The sequence below is a fragment of the Solea solea genome, chromosome 6, assembly GCF_958295425.1.
Source record: "Solea solea chromosome 6, fSolSol10.1, whole genome shotgun sequence".
Taxonomy (NCBI): domain Eukaryota; kingdom Metazoa; phylum Chordata; class Actinopteri; order Pleuronectiformes; family Soleidae; genus Solea; species Solea solea.
This window is the reverse complement of record NC_081139.1, coordinates 5,011,737-5,030,225: the sequence shown is the minus strand read 5'-3', so window position 1 is coordinate 5,030,225 and position 18,489 is coordinate 5,011,737. Positions and strand designations below refer to the sequence as shown.

At 40.4% G+C, this 18,489-nt stretch overlaps 2 protein-coding genes across 3 annotated transcripts; both read left to right on the top strand.

Annotated features, from left to right (window-relative positions):
• The first annotated feature begins 2,763 nt into the window (after positions 1 to 2,763).
• Positions 2,764 to 6,960, top strand: LOC131461173 (taste receptor type 1 member 3-like). The gene is made up of 8 exons (XM_058632223.1): positions 2,764 to 2,969; positions 3,072 to 3,372; positions 3,466 to 3,822; positions 3,900 to 4,313; positions 4,446 to 4,649; positions 4,778 to 4,898; positions 5,620 to 5,990; positions 6,066 to 6,960. The coding sequence occupies exons 1-8, from the start codon at positions 2,764 to 2,766 to the stop codon at positions 6,639 to 6,641; spliced, it is 2,550 nt and encodes an 849-aa protein (XP_058488206.1). The 3' UTR covers positions 6,642 to 6,960.
• A 1,430-nt stretch (positions 6,961 to 8,390) lies between these two features.
• odad1 (outer dynein arm docking complex subunit 1) lies at positions 8,391 to 13,887 on the top strand. Of its 2 annotated transcripts, XM_058631957.1 has the most exons (15): positions 8,391 to 8,647; positions 9,187 to 9,265; positions 9,369 to 9,465; positions 9,576 to 9,765; positions 9,850 to 9,975; positions 10,067 to 10,180; positions 10,295 to 10,362; positions 10,448 to 10,635; positions 11,087 to 11,221; positions 11,397 to 11,479; positions 11,758 to 11,926; positions 12,510 to 12,673; positions 12,755 to 12,858; positions 12,942 to 13,026; positions 13,099 to 13,886. In XM_058631957.1, the coding sequence occupies exons 2-15, from the start codon at positions 9,253 to 9,255 to the stop codon at positions 13,105 to 13,107; spliced, it is 1,545 nt and encodes a 514-aa protein (XP_058487940.1). In that variant the 5' UTR covers positions 8,391 to 8,647; positions 9,187 to 9,252; the 3' UTR covers positions 13,108 to 13,886. The 2 variants fall into 2 exon arrangements, with proteins under 2 accessions (XP_058487940.1, XP_058487939.1); XM_058631956.1 differs by having other exon boundaries at positions 12,942 to 13,887.
• Positions 13,888 to 18,489: the final 4,602 nt, after the last annotated feature.

The window sequence follows — 18,489 nt, the reverse complement described above, 5'->3', positions numbered from 1 at the left end:
CCCATATTTACTCCTTATCATTTGTGTGTAAATAATTTGAAAAATCACTTATTTGGTAAAAAAAAAAAAAGAAAAACACAAATATATGGTTTATCTAGATTTATTTTAATTAATTCCGAGTTCATTTGCTGTAACGGTATAATATCTGTGTCAAAGTATTAACAGCAAAATAAATAAATAAATAATAAAATAAATAAAAATGAGCACTAAATGAGCAGTCCACTCCAAAATAAACCAAAAAAGTTAAGCTCAACACTATTTATACTGTATATCCAAAGATATCTCGATTTATATTGAAATGTTTTTATTTTCTCCACATACTAGTACTGGAGGCCCCCTGGTGATTAGTTTGCTTATGTCTCCAGTGACAGGACACTCTTCATTGTACAAAAATGTATGGTTAAGTGTATGAGCGATGTTAAGCAGCTGAAATGATGTAATATCTGTTTTTTGTCTGTATCTGGAGCATCCTGTACCTGCACCCTGAGTGTAAAAGTACACGTTCAGACCAAAGAAATCATGTTTGGTTGTCTTTGTGTTATAAATGAGTGAGTTGTCCAGACATCAGTTTTGAAAACGTTGATCTCAGCTCTGCAGTTGACCTCATTGAACATTAAACACTTTAAAATCAAGCAGACAAAGTATGTTTCATCTGTTCTGTTTTTGCCCTCCCTTATTTGTCCCTGATGTGAAAATGAATTAAGTCACATTACTCAGGACATTTTATATCCTCCTACTGAAGGTGTGGTTAAGGATTTATTGTCCCATGATTGTCTTAAATGTCTAAAAAATTCATTTTTAAGAATTAACTCCAACATGTTTTATTTTCCCCCGGAAATATGACCTACACTTATTATCACGTCGTTCCCATGGCTGTATTATAAGAACTGGATAGAGCACCGCCCCTCTGGGGGACAAGCACGGAGGGCGTGCACAATACGGGTTATTTGGTCAATATAAAAAACAATTTGACAACATTTTCCAATCACTCTGAGTCATCATCACTGAGTGAAATATAATACTTTAAGTTGTAAGTTTTTCAACCTGTCAATCCTGAGTCTTGTGAATCAGGAAAGTACCTGTGGCCATGTTGTGCACTCCTTGAGTCAGATGGGACAATGAAAAAGTTAAAATGCAGACAGTTGTAATTAACATTATTATGTGACAGATGTTTAACACTGTATCAAAAGACCTTTTAGAGGCACATATACTGTATGCTGACTGTAGGTTTGTGCAAATATTGTGGAAGGAAATGTGTTAGTTGAGATGATAACATTGTGTTTGTAAATGAAGATGCAAAACAACACTGAGGCAAATGCAAACCAAGGAAACCAAGAAGAAAAGCATGCAATAAACTAGACACTATCCTGTAATGTGAGGGCACGGTAGTCACTAATGCATTATTACACCAATACTCTGAACGACATTATAACTGAAGTACAGTTATCACTACAGTATTACATAATTCAATTCATGTACTTTATTGTCCAATAGGGGAAACTTGTCTTGGACCATGTCATTTATACAGGCAGAAGCAGCAGCAGCGATTATTGATAAATAATTATACCAATGTCATTTTTAATTATAGCATAATAATAAAGACAATAATACTACGGCTAATGCTAATAATAATAGCCTCTAAACTCTAAACAAATCAAACAAGTTCATGCAATGCTAATTAAGCCGATCAGCTCCGATCAACTCTCTCCATATGTCTGAGTATAATCATGGCTAGATCTTGCGATTGCCACGCTGCACACAGGAAGTGATGCCTTTTATGTCGAGACAGCAACATTGTGCTAGTAAAGCGAGATGTCGCAACACAAAGAAGTGCTCATTAAAAGAGTCAGAAGTGAATTCTAGTGCTCCAAAAAGCCAAGAAATATGACAAGATAACAGTCTTTGCCTCAAAACTGGATCTGGATCCTGCAGCCTGCAAGATGAGGACACAGAGAGAGAGAGGACAGGAAGGAAAGACACAAACTAGAGAGAGAAAGAACTTAAGAAGTTAATGTTAATAACATGTAATAGAGTCATATTCAGGCCCTCTCTATTCTAGTCTATCCTATGAGCTTGCTTATGAACGGTCTGTTCATAATGAAATAGTAGTTATTACTGCATGAATACTGTAAATGAGTAGTTGTGGGTCAGAACCAGAATCATCAGGGTGAGCATGTACATGTGATTTTCAATAAAACGACTCAATCTCATCATAAATTGGTGGGAAAAAAAATGTCACTGAAATGTTATGTGATAGACAAAAAACTCAAAAAAACACAACACACAAAAGCCTGCGTGACACGAATTATCTCCTGACAGTTTTATCAGAGACACTCGGTGTGCAAGCCATAAGCAAATTCCCTGGAAAATGAAAACCACACACACACACACAGTGTAACATGAGTTACAAACAACCATTGTGTAAAACATGGGGGAAAAAAAACATAATGTCAAACAATACAATGCCTCCATTCAGGGTTTTATTCAGGATTGAATCACAATAGCAAAACATTTCTTTAATAATATCACAATGAAAGTCGTCACCTTATGTCCAATCAAACCACAAATGTAAATGTAGGGCAATATTATAGAGACCATTTAACATAATTTGTAATTATGGATATTTTCTCTTCAAGTGGTCAGGGAAGGGAAGGGAGGGGCCAAACACGCCCACAGTTTGCATACAACAATATCACCTGTTTTCACTGGCACATATTCACATGTTGTCATCGCTCCGGCTTCAGTCTCCAGTGCATCTGCATCATGGTCTCACCTTTTATTCTGCTGGTTCTGTGCTGGCAGTTCAGACTCGGCTGCTGTGTGAACGGTTCGCCCGAATGGTTCAACGACATTTCGACCAATCTCTTCAGTTTGCCTGGGGACATTATGCTGGGAGGGCTTTTCTCCATCAATGACCTCTCCAGCAACCTCAGCCAGAGGACGAAGCCTAACAACATCAGCTGTGAAAAGTAATATGTTTGTATTTTAGTCATTTTTGTCATTTCTCAACCTGACTAATGAGGCTTTTCCTTTGTTTGTTTGTTTGTTGTCTTCTGCTTGGGATCCCAAAGGGTGAACGAATTGGGACTGGGCCTCTCTATTGTGATGAAATATGCAGTGGATGAGATCAACGCAAACCAAATTCTGCTCCCCGGTATCAAACTGGGTTACGAAACCTACGACACATGCAAACAAGCGGCCGTCATTGTGAGGCCAACGCTCTCCTTCCTCACTGCCAAATCTACCAAAGCACTGTCTGTGGAGTGTAATTACACCAACTATGAGCCCAGGATATCAGCTGTGATTGGTCCTTACAGCTCCGAACTGGTGTCCGTCATTGGAAAAGTCCTGGGATTCTTCCTCATGCCTCAGGTCTTTGTCATGAAGATGAAATTGGACTTGAATTTTGTTTCAGTGTGTTCATCCACTGTTGTCACTTCTGTTGTCTTTGTGTTCTCGCTTCAGATTAGCTACGGTGCAACCAGCGACAAATTCAGCGACAATCTCCACTACCCGTCCTTCTTCCGTACGGTGCCCACTGACAAGTGGCAGGTGGAAGTCATGGCACTCTTGCTGCGCGAGTTTGCCTGGAACTGGGTAGCAGTGGTGGGAAGTGATGAGGAGTACGGACAACGAGGTGTGGAGCAATTCTCCAAGTTGGCGGAGGCTATGTCTATATGTGTGGCCTATCAGGCTCTGATTCCAGTGTACACTAACCCCGAACCAGCAATCAGAACCATCGTTAGAAATATCATAGCAACAAAAGTGCATGTGGTCGTGGTCTTTTCTGACCCTCCGTCCGCTGAGATCTTTTTTAGCGAGGTTAGTGTTGGCACAGAATCCACATCAGAGTGTGATGACACAACTGTTACACTTTATCACAGTCCAATCTATTACAGGTTATCAGGAGGAACATGACAGCAGTATGGATCGCCAGCACAGGTTGGGCCGTCCATTACAGACTGACGACTCTTCCCAACATTCAGTCAATTGGCACAGTCATTGGATTCACTGACAGGACACAGAACCTGGACCTGCTCCCCGTCTACACGCACAAGCTTTTTGCCAAAATTAGTGAGGAGAGGCAATCGATGTCTGGTCCGGTACCGACTGCCGACCCCAGCAACCCCTGCCCACAGTGTTGGTACTTATCACCTGCTAATATTACCTTGGTGACAGCTCCTGCAGTGCAGCGTTCAGCTTTTGGTGTGTATGCCGCCATCTACAGTGTCGCAGAGGCACTGCATAATCTTCTGGACTGCAATTCAACTGCCTGTAAATGGGGACTGAAAACCAAAATCTACCCATGGGAGGTGATTTTATTTTAGCTGCTATATATACATATATATACATATATATGTATATATACATATATATATATATATACATATATGTGTGTGTGTGTTTGTCTGAAGTTTGTAATTAATAAATAAAATCTTTTGCAGCTGCTGAGGGTTTTGAGGAATACGTCGGTAAACGTCAGCGGCACTCATTTAGTGTTTGACAGCAATGGCAACCCAAACATAGGATACAACGTGATTCAGTGGAAATGGGGTGCATCCGGTTTAGATTTTATGCACGTTGGAACCTTTTACGAAAGTCTGTCTATCAACAAGTCGCTCTTCAGGTGGCACACAGAAGACTCCAAGGTAATTTCTGCCATTTATTTAAAAACTCAAACAAACTTTCAGAACACTTTGTCGTTAGAAATCCATCAAATTGTTGGACGCTTAAAACCATGAAAATCCAAAAAAAAGTGATGCTACATTTTTTGCAGGTTCCTGAGTCCAGGTGTTCAGCAGAATGTGATAAAGGGCAAATCCGCAGAGTCAAAGGCTTCCACTCCTGCTGTTATGATTGTATCGACTGTCTGCCCGGCACTTATCGGGCATATGAGGGTAATCATTTTCCTCAATTAATCTGACTCTTATTTACAGTAAAGTAGAGCAACCTTGTGAGAAATATTCTGATTTTCCAGAGGAGAACATTCAGAGCACTTTCATGTGAGCAAAACCTTGTGTTTTGTCATAAGTTTGCAAGGAAATTAATTTTCCAAGACTTAAACCTGCTCAGATTCTCCTTTAAACCAGACTTACGAAATGATGTTTTCCATTTTTTGCAGAAATTTGACAAACAAAGCTTTATCAAGTTTATAATGAATCATTTGAGAAGCAAATAGGTTAGTTATTGTCCTCTCCTGGACACTCCTTTCAACTCTCTCCCTATGTGTTAGTATAATCATGGTTAGATGTTGTGACTGCCACGCTGCACACAGGAAGCGATGCATTTTATGTCGAGACAGCAACAGACAACATTGCGCTAGTAAAGCGAGATGTTGGAGTGCGTTTGACAACACAAAGAAGTGCTCCTTTGTTCTGTACTTTGACAAGATAACACTCTTCTGCTCACTGCTGTGCTGTGACTGTGTTCATACGAATACATGGTCAGGCTTGGTAATATAGTTTGACTGAGCTCATTGTCTGTTCATGAAGACCAAACAGAGGCAGAATAATAACAACAGAATAATCCCTAACAAAAAGTGTTATCCTTCACAAACAGTCATGGTTTGAGTTGGTTTGTTCATTAAAAAAATTGTCCTGTTGTCCTTTCATACTCCAGATGACATCGAGTGCACTGAGTGCCCTAAAGGTCAGTGGTCCCTGATCCGCAGCACTAGTTGCACTAAACCCACCTTTGTCGTTTTGTCCTGGGACACACCTGAAGCTCTGGCCATGATACTGGCCGGAGTGCTGCTGCTGCTGTGTCAGGTGTCTGTCGGGGCCGTGTTCTTGAAGCACCGGCAGACCCCAATGGTCATGGCTTCAGGTGGGACTCAGAGTTTGGTGGCTCTCCTCAGCCTGATCGGAGGCTGCCTCAGCCTGCTGCTTTTTCTGGGACAACTGGGGGACACAAAGTGTCGTCTTCAGCTGCCCCTCACCTGCTTTTTCCAAACGGGCGCATTATCCATTGTCACGTCCATTTCACTGCAGGTGAGGAATGACATAGACTATTCACGAATAAAACGACATTGTGAACAAGCTAAAATCTTCTTTTGTTACCGACAGATATTCTATGTGACTGAGTTTCCAGACAGAGCAGCCTCTCAGCTCCACATCATCAGAGGCTATGGGAGCTGGCTGTTTGTGCTCGTGTGCTGTGTTGTACAAGCCAGTCTCTGCAGCTGGTTTGGTCACGAGTCGCCGTCGCTGTCTGAACACATGGCTCATATGACTATAACGTTTGTGAATGACTTTCTGGCATGTCCGGTGATACCTTTGACTGCATTTGCCTTAATGCAAGGTTTCAATGCTTTACTGGCCCTGGTGTCATTCATGGCCACGTTCATGGCCGTAAAGCCTCTTCATCAGTATAACCTCGCCAGAGACATCACCTTTTCCTGCCTGATCTACTGTGTGATTTGGTTGACCTTTATTCCAGTTTACATAGGCTTAAGTGACAAGGGCAAAAGCATTGTTCATGTTTCTTTCGACCTGGGAACTAACTTGGGAGTGGTGGTCGCCTACTATGTCCCAAAATGCTACTTGCTGTTGAGGAAACCAGACTTAAATAAACCAGAGCAATTCTGTACCTTTCTAGAGGCTGTTCCACCGAGACCAGTTGAGCAGGAGCCGCAGACATAGCCTGGGAAATAAACCTCTGAAAGATAACACAGCACAATTCTTATTTAAAAAAGAATACAAGAATCACACCTTTCATAAAATGATTATTTCTATGGTTTGTATGTGAGTGATGAAGCATACTGCTTTATTCCTATATTGCTGAATCATTTTTCAACCACGAATATTTAAGTCGCATAAACTGCATGTAGAAAGCATCTCATTGCAATTTCAGATATTAAATAATACTTGTTAGTCTTGTGATAGAAAACAATTTTAGCAAAATGTTCATGTTGTTTACAATCAAACACACCGACTGAAAACAATAAAATAATAAACTGGATGTGGGAGTTATTCTTATGTTTATTGGAGCATCAAAGAAAATGGAGATTGAAGCGAAATATCAACATAAATGTATCCAAATTATGATTTTTAACATTAAAATTCCTGATGTACAGAGACAACATTTAAAATGCATGTCTCCTTGTATGATTTGTATTTTTCTTTAAGATTCAGTCTGAGCAGATTTTATAGTTGAAAAATGAACTCGCCTCTGCCCTCTGGTGGATAAACTATGCAATGGCGACACTGCTTCAGAAGCACTAGCACCATTGTTTGGTTTTTATGAAGTGCTGCATAAACCTGCTGTATATGCGCATTACCATATTGTTTGTAAGAGAAATAATCACAAAATGAAAAAAATAACTTATACTCAAATACAAATTTATTGAGCGAAATAAGCAAAGAAGAGAATTGCCCAGCTGCTCCCATATTTACTCCTTGTCATTTGTGTGTAAATAATTTGAAAAATCATTTGGTACAAAAAAAACACACAAATATATAGTTTATCTAGTTTTATTTTAATTAATTCCGAGTTCATTTGTTGTAACGGTGTAATTTCTGTGTCAAAGTATTAACAGCAAAATAAATAAATAATAAAATAAATAAAATGAGCACTAAATGAGCAGTCCACTCCAAAATAAAACCAAAAAAGTTAAGCTCAACACTATTTATACTGTAAATCCAAGGATATCTCGATTTATATTGAAATGTTTTTATTTTCTCCACACACTAGTACTGGAGGCCCACTGGTGATTAGTTTGCTTATGTCTCCAGTGACAGGACACTCTTCATTGTACAAAAATGTATGGTTAAGTGTATGTGCGCATGTTAAGCAGCTGAAATGATGTAATATCTGTTTTTTGTCTGTATCTGGAGCATCCTGTACCTGCACCCTGAGTGTAAAAGTACACGTTCAGACCAAAGGTCTGTTTAGAAATCATGTTTGGTTGTCTTTGTGTTATAAATGAGTGAGTTGTCCAGACATCAGTTTTGAAAACGTTGATCTCAGCTCTGCAGTTGACCTCATTGAACATTAAACACTTTAAAATCAAGCAGACAAAGTATGTTTCATCTGTTCTGTTTTTGCCCTCCCTTATTTGTCCCTGATGTGAAAATGAAATAAGTCACAGGGCTTACACTCCCACTCTTACTGAGGACGACTTATATCCTCCTACTGAAGGTGTGGTTAAGGATTTATTGTCCCATGATTGTCTTAAATGTATAAAAAATTCATTTTTAAGAATTAACTCCAACATGTGTTTTATTTTCCCATGGATGTATTATAAGAACTGGATAGAGCACCGCCCCTCTGGGGGACAACCGCGGAGGGCGTGTCCCATAGTGAGATGCCTCACTCATGTTTCAAAGAGCCGGGGTTAATTTCTTAACCTAAAGTTCTTTTAACCCAATCAGAGGAGGGATAGGGGCGGGGCGCCTTACACTTAAAACGTAGGTTGTAATTATTTAAACACGTGGCTCATTTGTCGGAGTTTTATGTAGTTGTACCTATTATTATTAAGATTAAATTAAGTTTTACCCGACCGTCTTCACTGTTGTTGCTGTCTAAAACAGCCCGAGCCAGTGACTTCATGTTCCGGCTCTCTTAGCAACGGTTGCTAACAACTGAGGCTGCTGTTGTTAATCTTCAGAAAAGTCTCCGTGTTCGTCAGTTTTAAAACTTTCAGCTGGTGAGACGAATTCCTTTCTCCTTAACAACCATAACTAAGATTAATGTAGTCTTGTGTAACAGCTATGAAGGAAAATGCCGACTTTTAATGGTTTGACTTGGTACTAAAATACAGTGTGTGTGTGTGTAGTAGTTTCCATAACCTGTCCTATAATAGTATAATGCCTCATGTTAACTATTCTTTAAGATTATAATTAAACATGTTTAACTAGCTTTATACTATATGTAGATGTTTGATTATGACGCCTTGGATTAAGAATTCTGATGTTTATCTTATTAATGTCATTTGTATAATAGTATAACCTTTACAAAGTGCTTCACGAAGAGCAGAGATGATGATGAAGAAGAAAACAATGAAAATAAATAGGTCATACTCAGCTTCACATATCACATCCTGCTTAAAAGAAACTGCTTTTTAGAACATATTTGGTCTCAGGTTCTGTTTTCATCAGATTCATTAACGCAATAAACAATTGCATATTTACTATATACACATGTTTTGTTTAAAGTATCGGCTCACATTTTCATATTTCTTACCAGCAAAGCACAGTTGAAACCATATCTTGGAGAAGATCGATCACAAGTGCACTCTCGGACAGTAAGGAGATGGATATCGATGGTACTGATCTTATTGTGAATCAATTAGCTTTCTCAAATGATAGAACATGCCTTATGTGAATGAATGAACAAATTAATGAACGAGTTGTTTGACATTGAATCAGAATCAGAGCTCGCCAAACTGCAAAGACAGTTCAGGATCATGGAGGGAGATCGACAGGCTTACAGCATGGAGGCCAGAGAGCAGATCCGCAAACAACAGTGAAGAATCAATCAATAAATCAATTAATAAAAACATTCTCTGGCATTACAATGTACACAGTGTTGTGTGTTCAATCCTCTAATGAGTTGTTTGTGTGTTGTGGGTGGAGGCAGGAGATAGACAAGTTGCTGAAGGAGCAGGAGGAGCTGCATCGAAACCTCGGTGTGTCTCAGAGCTTGTCCCGCCATCAGCAGGACAGCGAGGACGCCGAGAGTCTCCGAGCTCTGCTGGAGCAGAGGGACATGTTAGAAGAGGAGCTGGGAAAAGAGAAGCAGTGTCACAAAGACTTGAAAAGAGAGGTTATTAAAGTCACTTTTTGTGTGTTTTTTTTTATAGTATGTAGATGTTGTGTCCTCATGTCATGTGTCTGTGTTGTGGGACAGATTGCAAACACTGAGGTGAAGCTGGCACGGCTGAGAAAAGGAGAGGTCAGCAGTCGTGACTCTCGGACATCTGAGGTACGACGGACTAAGAAGGCCGTACAAACGCTGGAGTACAAACTGGACAGGGTGAGCCGTGACCACTTCTCTCTGATTAATAGTACACAACTTTACATTCTACTGTAATATTTGCAATGTTTGTGTACAACATCCTTTTCAGGCTTTGACTCGCTTCAATGAGCAGCTGACTAAAAACAGCCGCCTGAGAGAGGAGCTGCAGACACTTCAAATCGAGCGTGTCCGTTTTCAGCAACTCCACAACAGGTTGGACAAGGTCAGACTGTCGCACTGCTGATGATTCAAAGTGTTGTGTTTGTTGAGTTGGTTATTTTGTGGCTTTACGTTGTCAAGTTTGACAAGCACATCTGTCGGTCTCTGTGTGTTCTAGGAGCTGCAGGAGGTGCGCAAGAAGATCGGGGAAGTTATCAACCTGTCCACTGCTGCGTATGATGCCAGGTCAGAGTTGAGACTGTTGTGTAGTGTCGTGAAAGTGTGGACGCGCTCTCCATCATCCCAGAATTTATTGATTCTTCTGCTTAAGTGCGGAGGCTCAGTCCAAAGTGACTGCAATGAGGGAAAAGGCGGTGAAGGACCTGGCCCAGTACAATGCTGAGATGAAGGAACTGGAAAGGGTGATTGCACACGAGAACTGCCTGAAAGAGTTCATGACCACCAAGTGCAGCGAGAGGAGCGGCCAGGACAACGGCCAAGACATGGGACACAAACAGGGTATGATGTCAAAGTTAAAATTGCAGTTTTTACATCATGCTATACACTCACTCTCATCTTCCATCCATCCATTTTCTTCTGCTTTACATAACTTTTAAATATAATATATATGTATTTATACATATGTGTATATATATAGATATATATGTGTGTATATATATATCTATATATATATATATATATATTAAATTCAAACCATTGATCAGCTCCACATGAATCTCTATGTTTCTCAGTACAGTGGGGTTTACACTTTAACAGTGTCAGCGTCAAGTGAATTCTACCCTGTTAAAAAAACAAAAACAAAACATGAATTCAGCTGTTTGACAAGATAAACAGTCCTTGCCTCTGCTCTCCTGGTGTTGTATACACACAGACATCGCTTCTCACGTCTGATGTCACCGTCACATAATCAGGACTCTGCTTTCTATTCCTACGACGGTGGTCGTTCCAGTGTCAGAACAGCAGGAGCAGCAGAGGATGGATGCAGGGGAAGAGTCGCTGGATGCTCTGGAGGAGGTTTTTGAAAGAATCTGCACAGTGACAGAAGAGAAGGATCTGCACATGCTGGTGACCAGATTCATCCAGGGTAAATCTTACCAGCTCAACACAACTCTTTCTTATTCAGGCAGTGCTTATTTGGTCTTTTTTTTTTTTTTATAATGCATGTGGTCTGGATACGTTATTCGAACATCTTTGCATTTTCATTTCCCTACTAAGCTTAGTGGATTTAAAATGTATCACATTGTGGTTTCATTGCACAGCTGAAGACCGGAACTTAGCGCTCTTCAATTTTGTTAACGAGCAAAACACTGAGGTTGAAGCCCTGAGGGATCAAATCAACCATGTAAGTATGTTTCCTTGACCTGGCTGGTTCTCCTGCTCATGTGTAACTTGATTTCTAGTCCACAGTCACAAAGAAAACATTATCATTTCCACCAACGAGGTTGTGTTTTTAGCCATAGTTTGATGTTTGGCTTTGAACAGCATAACTGAAAAAATTAAAGGATGGATTTTTACAATAAACATTAAATGATTTAATAAGTAAGCGAGAGTAAGACACTGCCGGAATGTGAGTGACCTTGGTGGAGGCATGTCATTTATCTGAAGTATGTGACTGTGCAGATGCAAGAGGAGATGGAGCACTTTCGAATGAAAGGTTTGCAACAGGAGCACGATCATCGCTCTTTGCTCAGAGACATTGACGGACAGCTGAAGGAGACAGAGTCCAAAGCCGATCACTATGAAAGCAAAGCCAGCATCATAAGCAAAATCCTGGACAAGATTAAAACAGGTTTGCCAACAGTTAATTTAGTCATTTCTTTCAATGATTCCATTGGATGCCTCTTAAGTGCTTAATTCATGTCATTAGTATAGTGTATATATATATATATATATATATTTTTTATATATATATGTGTATGTATATATATATGTGTGTATGGATATACAGTATATATGTGTATGTATGTATATGTATATATATACATATGTATATATGTATATATATATATATATGTATATATGTGTATATAAATATATGTATATGTATATATATATATATATATATATATATATATGTCCAGTATAGTCTGGGTCACATGCAAGACAAGTGTGGCTGTGCCATTTTTGAAAAAGCTCTGCATATAAATGTGCGTGTAATGAATGGTAAAGCTGCCGTGTAAAGTGCTTTGAGTGGCATACAGTCCTGAATATTTGACCAGGAAATGTCCCATGGAAATGACATGTACTGTGTGTGCTTGTATCTCACATACCCACTCATTCATTACTAGAATACCTACTCTACATACAGCACATGACAGATTTGGAAAAAAAAAAACAAGGAAAGTCTGACTTTTTTTTGACCCGCTACACAGGAGTGAACAGCACCTTCTCTAAGCTACAGTGTGACCGCTCAGTGATGGAGGACATGCTGGGCCTGTCGAAGGGAATCAGCGAAAACAACATCATGTTCTACCTGGGTCTGGTAGAACAGAAGACCAATGAGCTGCTCACCATTCAAGATTTCCTCAACTCCAAGGTAATCTGCTGAACTGTGGCTCCTGGTGGGAACATCATTCCCATCACTTCAAATTCAGTATACATCTGTATTTCTTTGCAGGATTTAGAAAAGGACTACAATCCAAGAGACCTGGCTAAAATCCTTTTGGGTCAAAATCCAGAGCAGCTTCAGGAAAACACCAAAATCCAGCCAACAATCAACAGGTCAGCCTTTTTTTACCCTCTGGATATCCACGTATTTGTAATGAAATCTTTGCATGTCCTCACAAAAACGTGTGTCTCCTCAGTGTGGCTTATGATGCAGAGGAGGCTGTCGTAACTGACGAGGAAAGACCACTTTCACAGGAAGAACTGCGCAGAAGAATTATAAAAGTGAGTTCTACATAGACGGGAAATGACTATTCATAGGATCAGTTTTTTTGGTGTCGAATGTGATTTTTGTAGGTTCAGTAGGAGTTCAGCCTGTGCACGGACAGCTGGGACTCCCTGGAAGACGGATCAGACACATTGACCTGATCAGTTTAATAATGATGACCCCCCCTGCCCCCCCCCCCCCCCCATCCCTGTTCTCATTATACACAATCTATGGTCTTGTTTTCACTATTTAGCATAAGTGGAGGCCATGGCTATTGACAGAACCAGCGTAAAAACCTTGCAGTTTGCACATGTGCACATTAAAGGCCTCGCTCAAAAGCATGTTGTGTATTTCATCTTTTATTATGAATCATGAGCCTGCTATATACAACAGTATATGCTGATTTGTTTAGCTGGAGCTAATTTGCTTTTGGGGCAATTAGCTTTGGAGCCATAAAGATTTTCAGACTCTGGTAACCAGCTGTGCTTTTGATGTGGGACTTGCCATCTGGCTTTGACTACACAATCTGGCCTCCCTTGCTGGCTGTTCTCCATTACATGGTACATGGTGCTATACTCAAATGAAAAGGTTGAGGGCAGCAGAACCTTTTGTAATTTTTAATTTGCTCGCCAAGCCCTTGATTCGGAAATAGTTTCTACCATCGACTGTTGGTGGGATTATAATTATGTGTATTTGCGCGTGTCAGTGCCGTTTCCTATCATAAACTATGTACTCATTTGGTTAAAACGGTGCCAAATGACATGTCTGTCAAACCGTTCTCAACAATCATTAACATCAGTGAGTGTTCATGCTCAGTCAGACACTGAAGGCACACTGGCAGATTACCATCCCTTCTTTGTGTGTGTAGCAGTGATATCGGGATAGTGTGTGTGTCTTGTTTTCACCACCAGTCATTGACGCTTGTGATGTGCAAGGATAAAAATAAAAAAAATCACTTTGATTCTCAGTAGTTTCAAATGTCATCTTATCTAAACATCCTGACTGTGTCGGGGCAGAGCCGGCGTTCACTGCTGCACAGAGAAACTTCCTCTGTGCAACACAGAAAATCAGGAACTTATTTTAAGAAATATATTTTTACTCACTCCTCTGTGAAACAATTAACAAAGCCTGTGACTATATTTAGGCTTTAAAGGTCAAAGGTGATTTTTTTATTTTTTATTTATAATACATTTGCAAGTAAAGGGGTAATTCAACAAAAGCGTAACGACTGAAATGTCAATTATTCTGCCTGAGTTGAGCGGTAAATTAGATAGGTGTGTTTGTTGAGCTCTTCCCTTTGCGTGTTTTGACAGCTGTAATTGTTGTTACTCTGTAAACATGTACTGTAACGCCTGATGAAGCAGCAGCTTCACATGTATCTCCTTCGCGGTGTCAACTGTGGCGCTATGAAAACAGATTATCAGAGATAAAAGGGTGCCGTGGAAATGCAGAGGGGTGGGAGATGAGATGGAGGAGGCTGCTTTTGAAATCCAAACCTCACTCAGCTCCCCTCCCTCCCTCCCTCCTTCCACCAAAGCCTCCTGACAAATTCTCTGTGCACACGGCTCGCTGCATTGCCATAGAAACATTCTCTTTTATCACAACAGAAACCTCATTTCCTGCTCCTGACAAAAGAGACCCCATTGCCTGTAGAGACCGCCTGCAGCAGCCATTTCCAAGGCCCTCCTCCTTGTGCAGGCTGTACCTACCAGCAGCCGCCACCCCCCCCGGCCTCCTGCCATCCTCTACCTTTTTGACTCCACCTCTCTTCATAAGCACATTTTCCACCTTGTCTGCAGCTCCAGTTGCTTAATACTTTTTTCCTAGTGCACTTTCTCTGCACCACCTCTCTCTCCTGTCATTTTAGCCTTTACTTTTGTTATTTTGTATACATTGTAGACTGTTGAGTTTGCATTTAGGTCGGCTAAGCTTATCATAATTAAAAGGTAATTTTCTAAACAGCTCTTTGGAAACACATACACACCCAGCCATGCCAACAAGAACAAACAGGCACAGCCACAGGTAGAGTTTCCTCATACACTCTTATCTGTGACCTGAGACTGCTGCACCTTATTAGCGTCATGTCTGTCGTTGTCTGTCACTCACTCTTCACTCACTCGGCTAAAGGACTAATCCTGGAGTTCATTTTGTGTCGACTTGCAGTTAAAGAACCTTTTTCTTTTCTTGTTCTTGTCAACTTTCTTCTTACTCTAAAGGTTTTTTTAGCACGGTGACCTCTTAAGTGACCCCTGGAGATTACACCAGCCCTCTGTCTCCTGTCTTGTGTATTTATTTGGGAATTTTTCCAGGTATTTCCCCAGAAAGATTGTCTGACTATGACTATGCTCCGTCCCCTTAAAAACGCCCCACCCACAACTAGTACTCCCACCCACATCCCTCCCCCCCTGCTTCCTCCCTCAATGTTGCTTAGCAACCTCCTGCCTTAAGAGCTAGTACATTTTTCTGACCAATCAAATGAGTGAGCACGTTTTTGAATGGTGTCCAGGGTTGAAAGATTAGACTATTGTTTCTACCATCGAATCCCTTTCCATTCATCAGGTTTTTGCACCTCGCAAATAATTGAATCTATTTCCTTCTCTTGCACATACACTGCATGCTTTGAATCATTCTCAGTACTAGTTAGTCCTCCACAGCGTGTGCTGCCAGTCCACCACTGGATGGCAGCACTGACGGTTCCTCTGATGCCACATAGGCTGCAAGATTTTTTTTTCTTTCTTTCACTGCTGTTGCTAAGCAATCCTGACTATCATGTCTTACCTGTGAAACATTTGTGAATTTTTACAGATGCCCCTGACACCATTTTGTCTTTGTTTTTCCATGTTTTTTTAAATGCATCACGTAGGAAAATTGAATATGGGCTGCGCCGCAAAACCCATTCACGTCCAAGCTGATATTGTAACCTTCTAAATCCAGATATTCCAACAGGAAAACGAGTGAACAAGTGCAGAGAATAATTCATGAATGAATGGGATGCCCGCCAAGCCGGTTTTTTGGGTGAAATATTGCAACAGCTTCAGTTGACTTCATGTCATCATCATGCAGGAGGCAGGAAATGTGCTCTTGAGTGATTAGGCTAGGCCAGCAGCTCTTGTCTTCCACTTAAGCAGCGGCAGAAACAGCCACTTTTTTTCCCCGGCTGATGCAGCTCTGTGTTTTCCCTGAGTATAAACCTCTGAAATTTTCCCAACCAGTAATTGAACACATTATCGATGTGATCGAGCACCATTTCAAGTTCCCGTCATTAATGATTGTGTTCTCTTTCACACACTCGCTCCGTGCCTGTAAACCCCCCCCCCCCCCGGAGTCCCTCATCTCAGCTGTGGTTGCAGCAGTGCAGATGGCTCTTTGTTGGTGCTTCACAATGGGTCTAAGGTCAGTGAGCCTCATGCCATCAACACACTCAAACTTCTCCAGTCCAGCTGTCTCGTGCCTTCATTTTTTACTCAAATACATTTTTTTTCAATCATGATAGCTCATATTTACGTTATCTGGTTGTCAGTGAGGAAGTTATAAAAACCACAGATGTACAAAGCAGAGACACCCTGGACCAGGCTGTAAAGAAATAAAGATAGTGTTTTACTTTGACGTCTGAGCCACACCTTCACTGTAATCAGTGAAGTGCTTGTCACATTACTTGAGTCTTTAATCCGTCTGTAGCCGCATGTCGTAGTTGTGGCAATCTGCGGTGCGAAAACCAGAATATCAGATTAGCCAGAGACATAAAAATGCTAATCTACAATCTGTTCTGTGATCCCAAACCAACACATGATTATCATTCAAGAGGTAACGTAATAGTCTCCATATTGCTTAACTGTTAAAATATAGATTCAGTCAGGGAGTAACATCATCTGCTGATGATGATGATTATTGTAATTACTAATCTGGCCTTGACCGAAATAAAACTCACTGAAATCTAATGTTTTCAATGTGTTCAGTGAAAGCATCTTAGTCCTATACCACAACAAGCAGAAATCCATGGAAATGTGTATATATATATATATATATATATATACATATATATATATATATATATATATATATACACTGCTGGGCAACATGGTGTTCAGTTTGTCATTCAGCAGTAAAGAGCAGGTAGAGTGGAAGGCGGGAAAATAGAAGAAGGAGGCGGAGGAGGAACAGTTCATGCAAAGCAGCAGGAATTACTGGAAATTTCCACTTTTCTCTGAGAGGACTTGCAGGGGTGGAGCTACGAGATAAAATAAATAAGGTAGTAGAGTTGGAACCGAACGTCCAAACTCAAGAAGGAAACATTTGCTATGTCTGGTGTGTGTTTTAGGTCTGTTCGTCATACCAGACTTTTTTCTCCACCCATTTCTTTGTAACTTTTAAACAATCGCAATCCCATTTCCACTCGAGCAGTACAACATTTTAGATAGATAGATAGATAGATAGATAGATAGATGGTGTATGTCAGATGTATTATGCATGTTTGGTGTTTTAAACAGCCTGTTCTGTATGACGTATTATTTCTCAAACACGAGTGCCTGCTGATTTATCTGAATATTTAATGGATCGATTGGCAGATGATATGTATGCCGTCCTCGGGGCTGAAGCATGCTTCTCTTTTGCCAGTGCTGTGTTTTAACAACAAAGGAAAGGAAAGTATAAATCTGTGCACGTGCCATGTATTTGGGCTTGTCTCAGATCTGCGTGGTAGGAATCTGGATGCTATATATTCACTGTATATCTGTCATGTGTTTCCATCTATTTTCAAAAGTGTTATGACAGCTGCTTGCTTTCACATTATAGCATTTGGTCACTATTTAAAGGCACATCTTAAGTTTTCTCTGCTGACTAATGTGGTTTCTTGCAGGCAACAGGTTGTAGGGATGGAGCCTTTTCTTCACCAGAGATAATACTAATAATCTCCCTGAAGCCTCTTTCACCCTGGGGACCACGCTTGTCCACTCATGCATGAACTGTGATGCCACTGACAAAACCGTGAAGAAAAAAAACAACAACACCACCATCATGATCCTCAGTCATAATGTTTGCGGTTACTAATTTGCATCTTTGACTTTGGTCAGAAAACGCATTTTAATGCCAAAGAGGGCCAGAGTCATCGCATCGCATCTCAGAGTCACTTGACCTGGGAGTAATTTCCAATGAAGCACATGCTTTCTTGGGATTAATAAATGTATTTATTTAAAGTAGTGGTAAAGACTGGTGGCTCACTATCAGAAAATGAAAGGAGAGGTTTGGTGGCGAGTAGGAAGGAAAGAGCTGAGAGAAATGAAAGTAAAACAAGAGTTTATAGTGGCATTTCTATCCAAGCACAGGTAGCACAGCCAAAAGTTAGTATTAAATGTTAGACATCCAGCATCAAACATCATTACTGGACTCATTTAATACTAACATTGGCTGTGCAACAGTGGTAAAAAAATACATATAGCACTTCTGGATGGGATTATAGATGAATATTCAACACCATGGTCCAG

Excerpts from the sequence above, each read along its gene's own strand:
- LOC131461173 (XM_058632223.1), top strand. The coding sequence starts at position 2,764 with ATGGTCTCACCTTTTATTCTGCTGGTTCTGTGCTGGCAGTTCAGACTC. Across the intron at positions 3,373-3,465 it reads GATTCTTCCTCATGCCTCAG|ATTAGCTACGGTGCAACCAG; the intron begins GTCTTTGTCATG and ends TTCTCGCTTCAG. Across the intron at positions 4,650-4,777 it reads GGCACACAGAAGACTCCAAG|GTTCCTGAGTCCAGGTGTTC; the intron begins GTAATTTCTGCC and ends CATTTTTTGCAG.
- odad1 (XM_058631956.1), top strand. Across the intron at positions 10,363-10,447 it reads ACTGCTGCGTATGATGCCAG|TGCGGAGGCTCAGTCCAAAG; the intron begins GTCAGAGTTGAG and ends CTTCTGCTTAAG. Across the intron at positions 12,859-12,941 it reads ATCCAGCCAACAATCAACAG|TGTGGCTTATGATGCAGAGG; the intron begins GTCAGCCTTTTT and ends GTGTCTCCTCAG.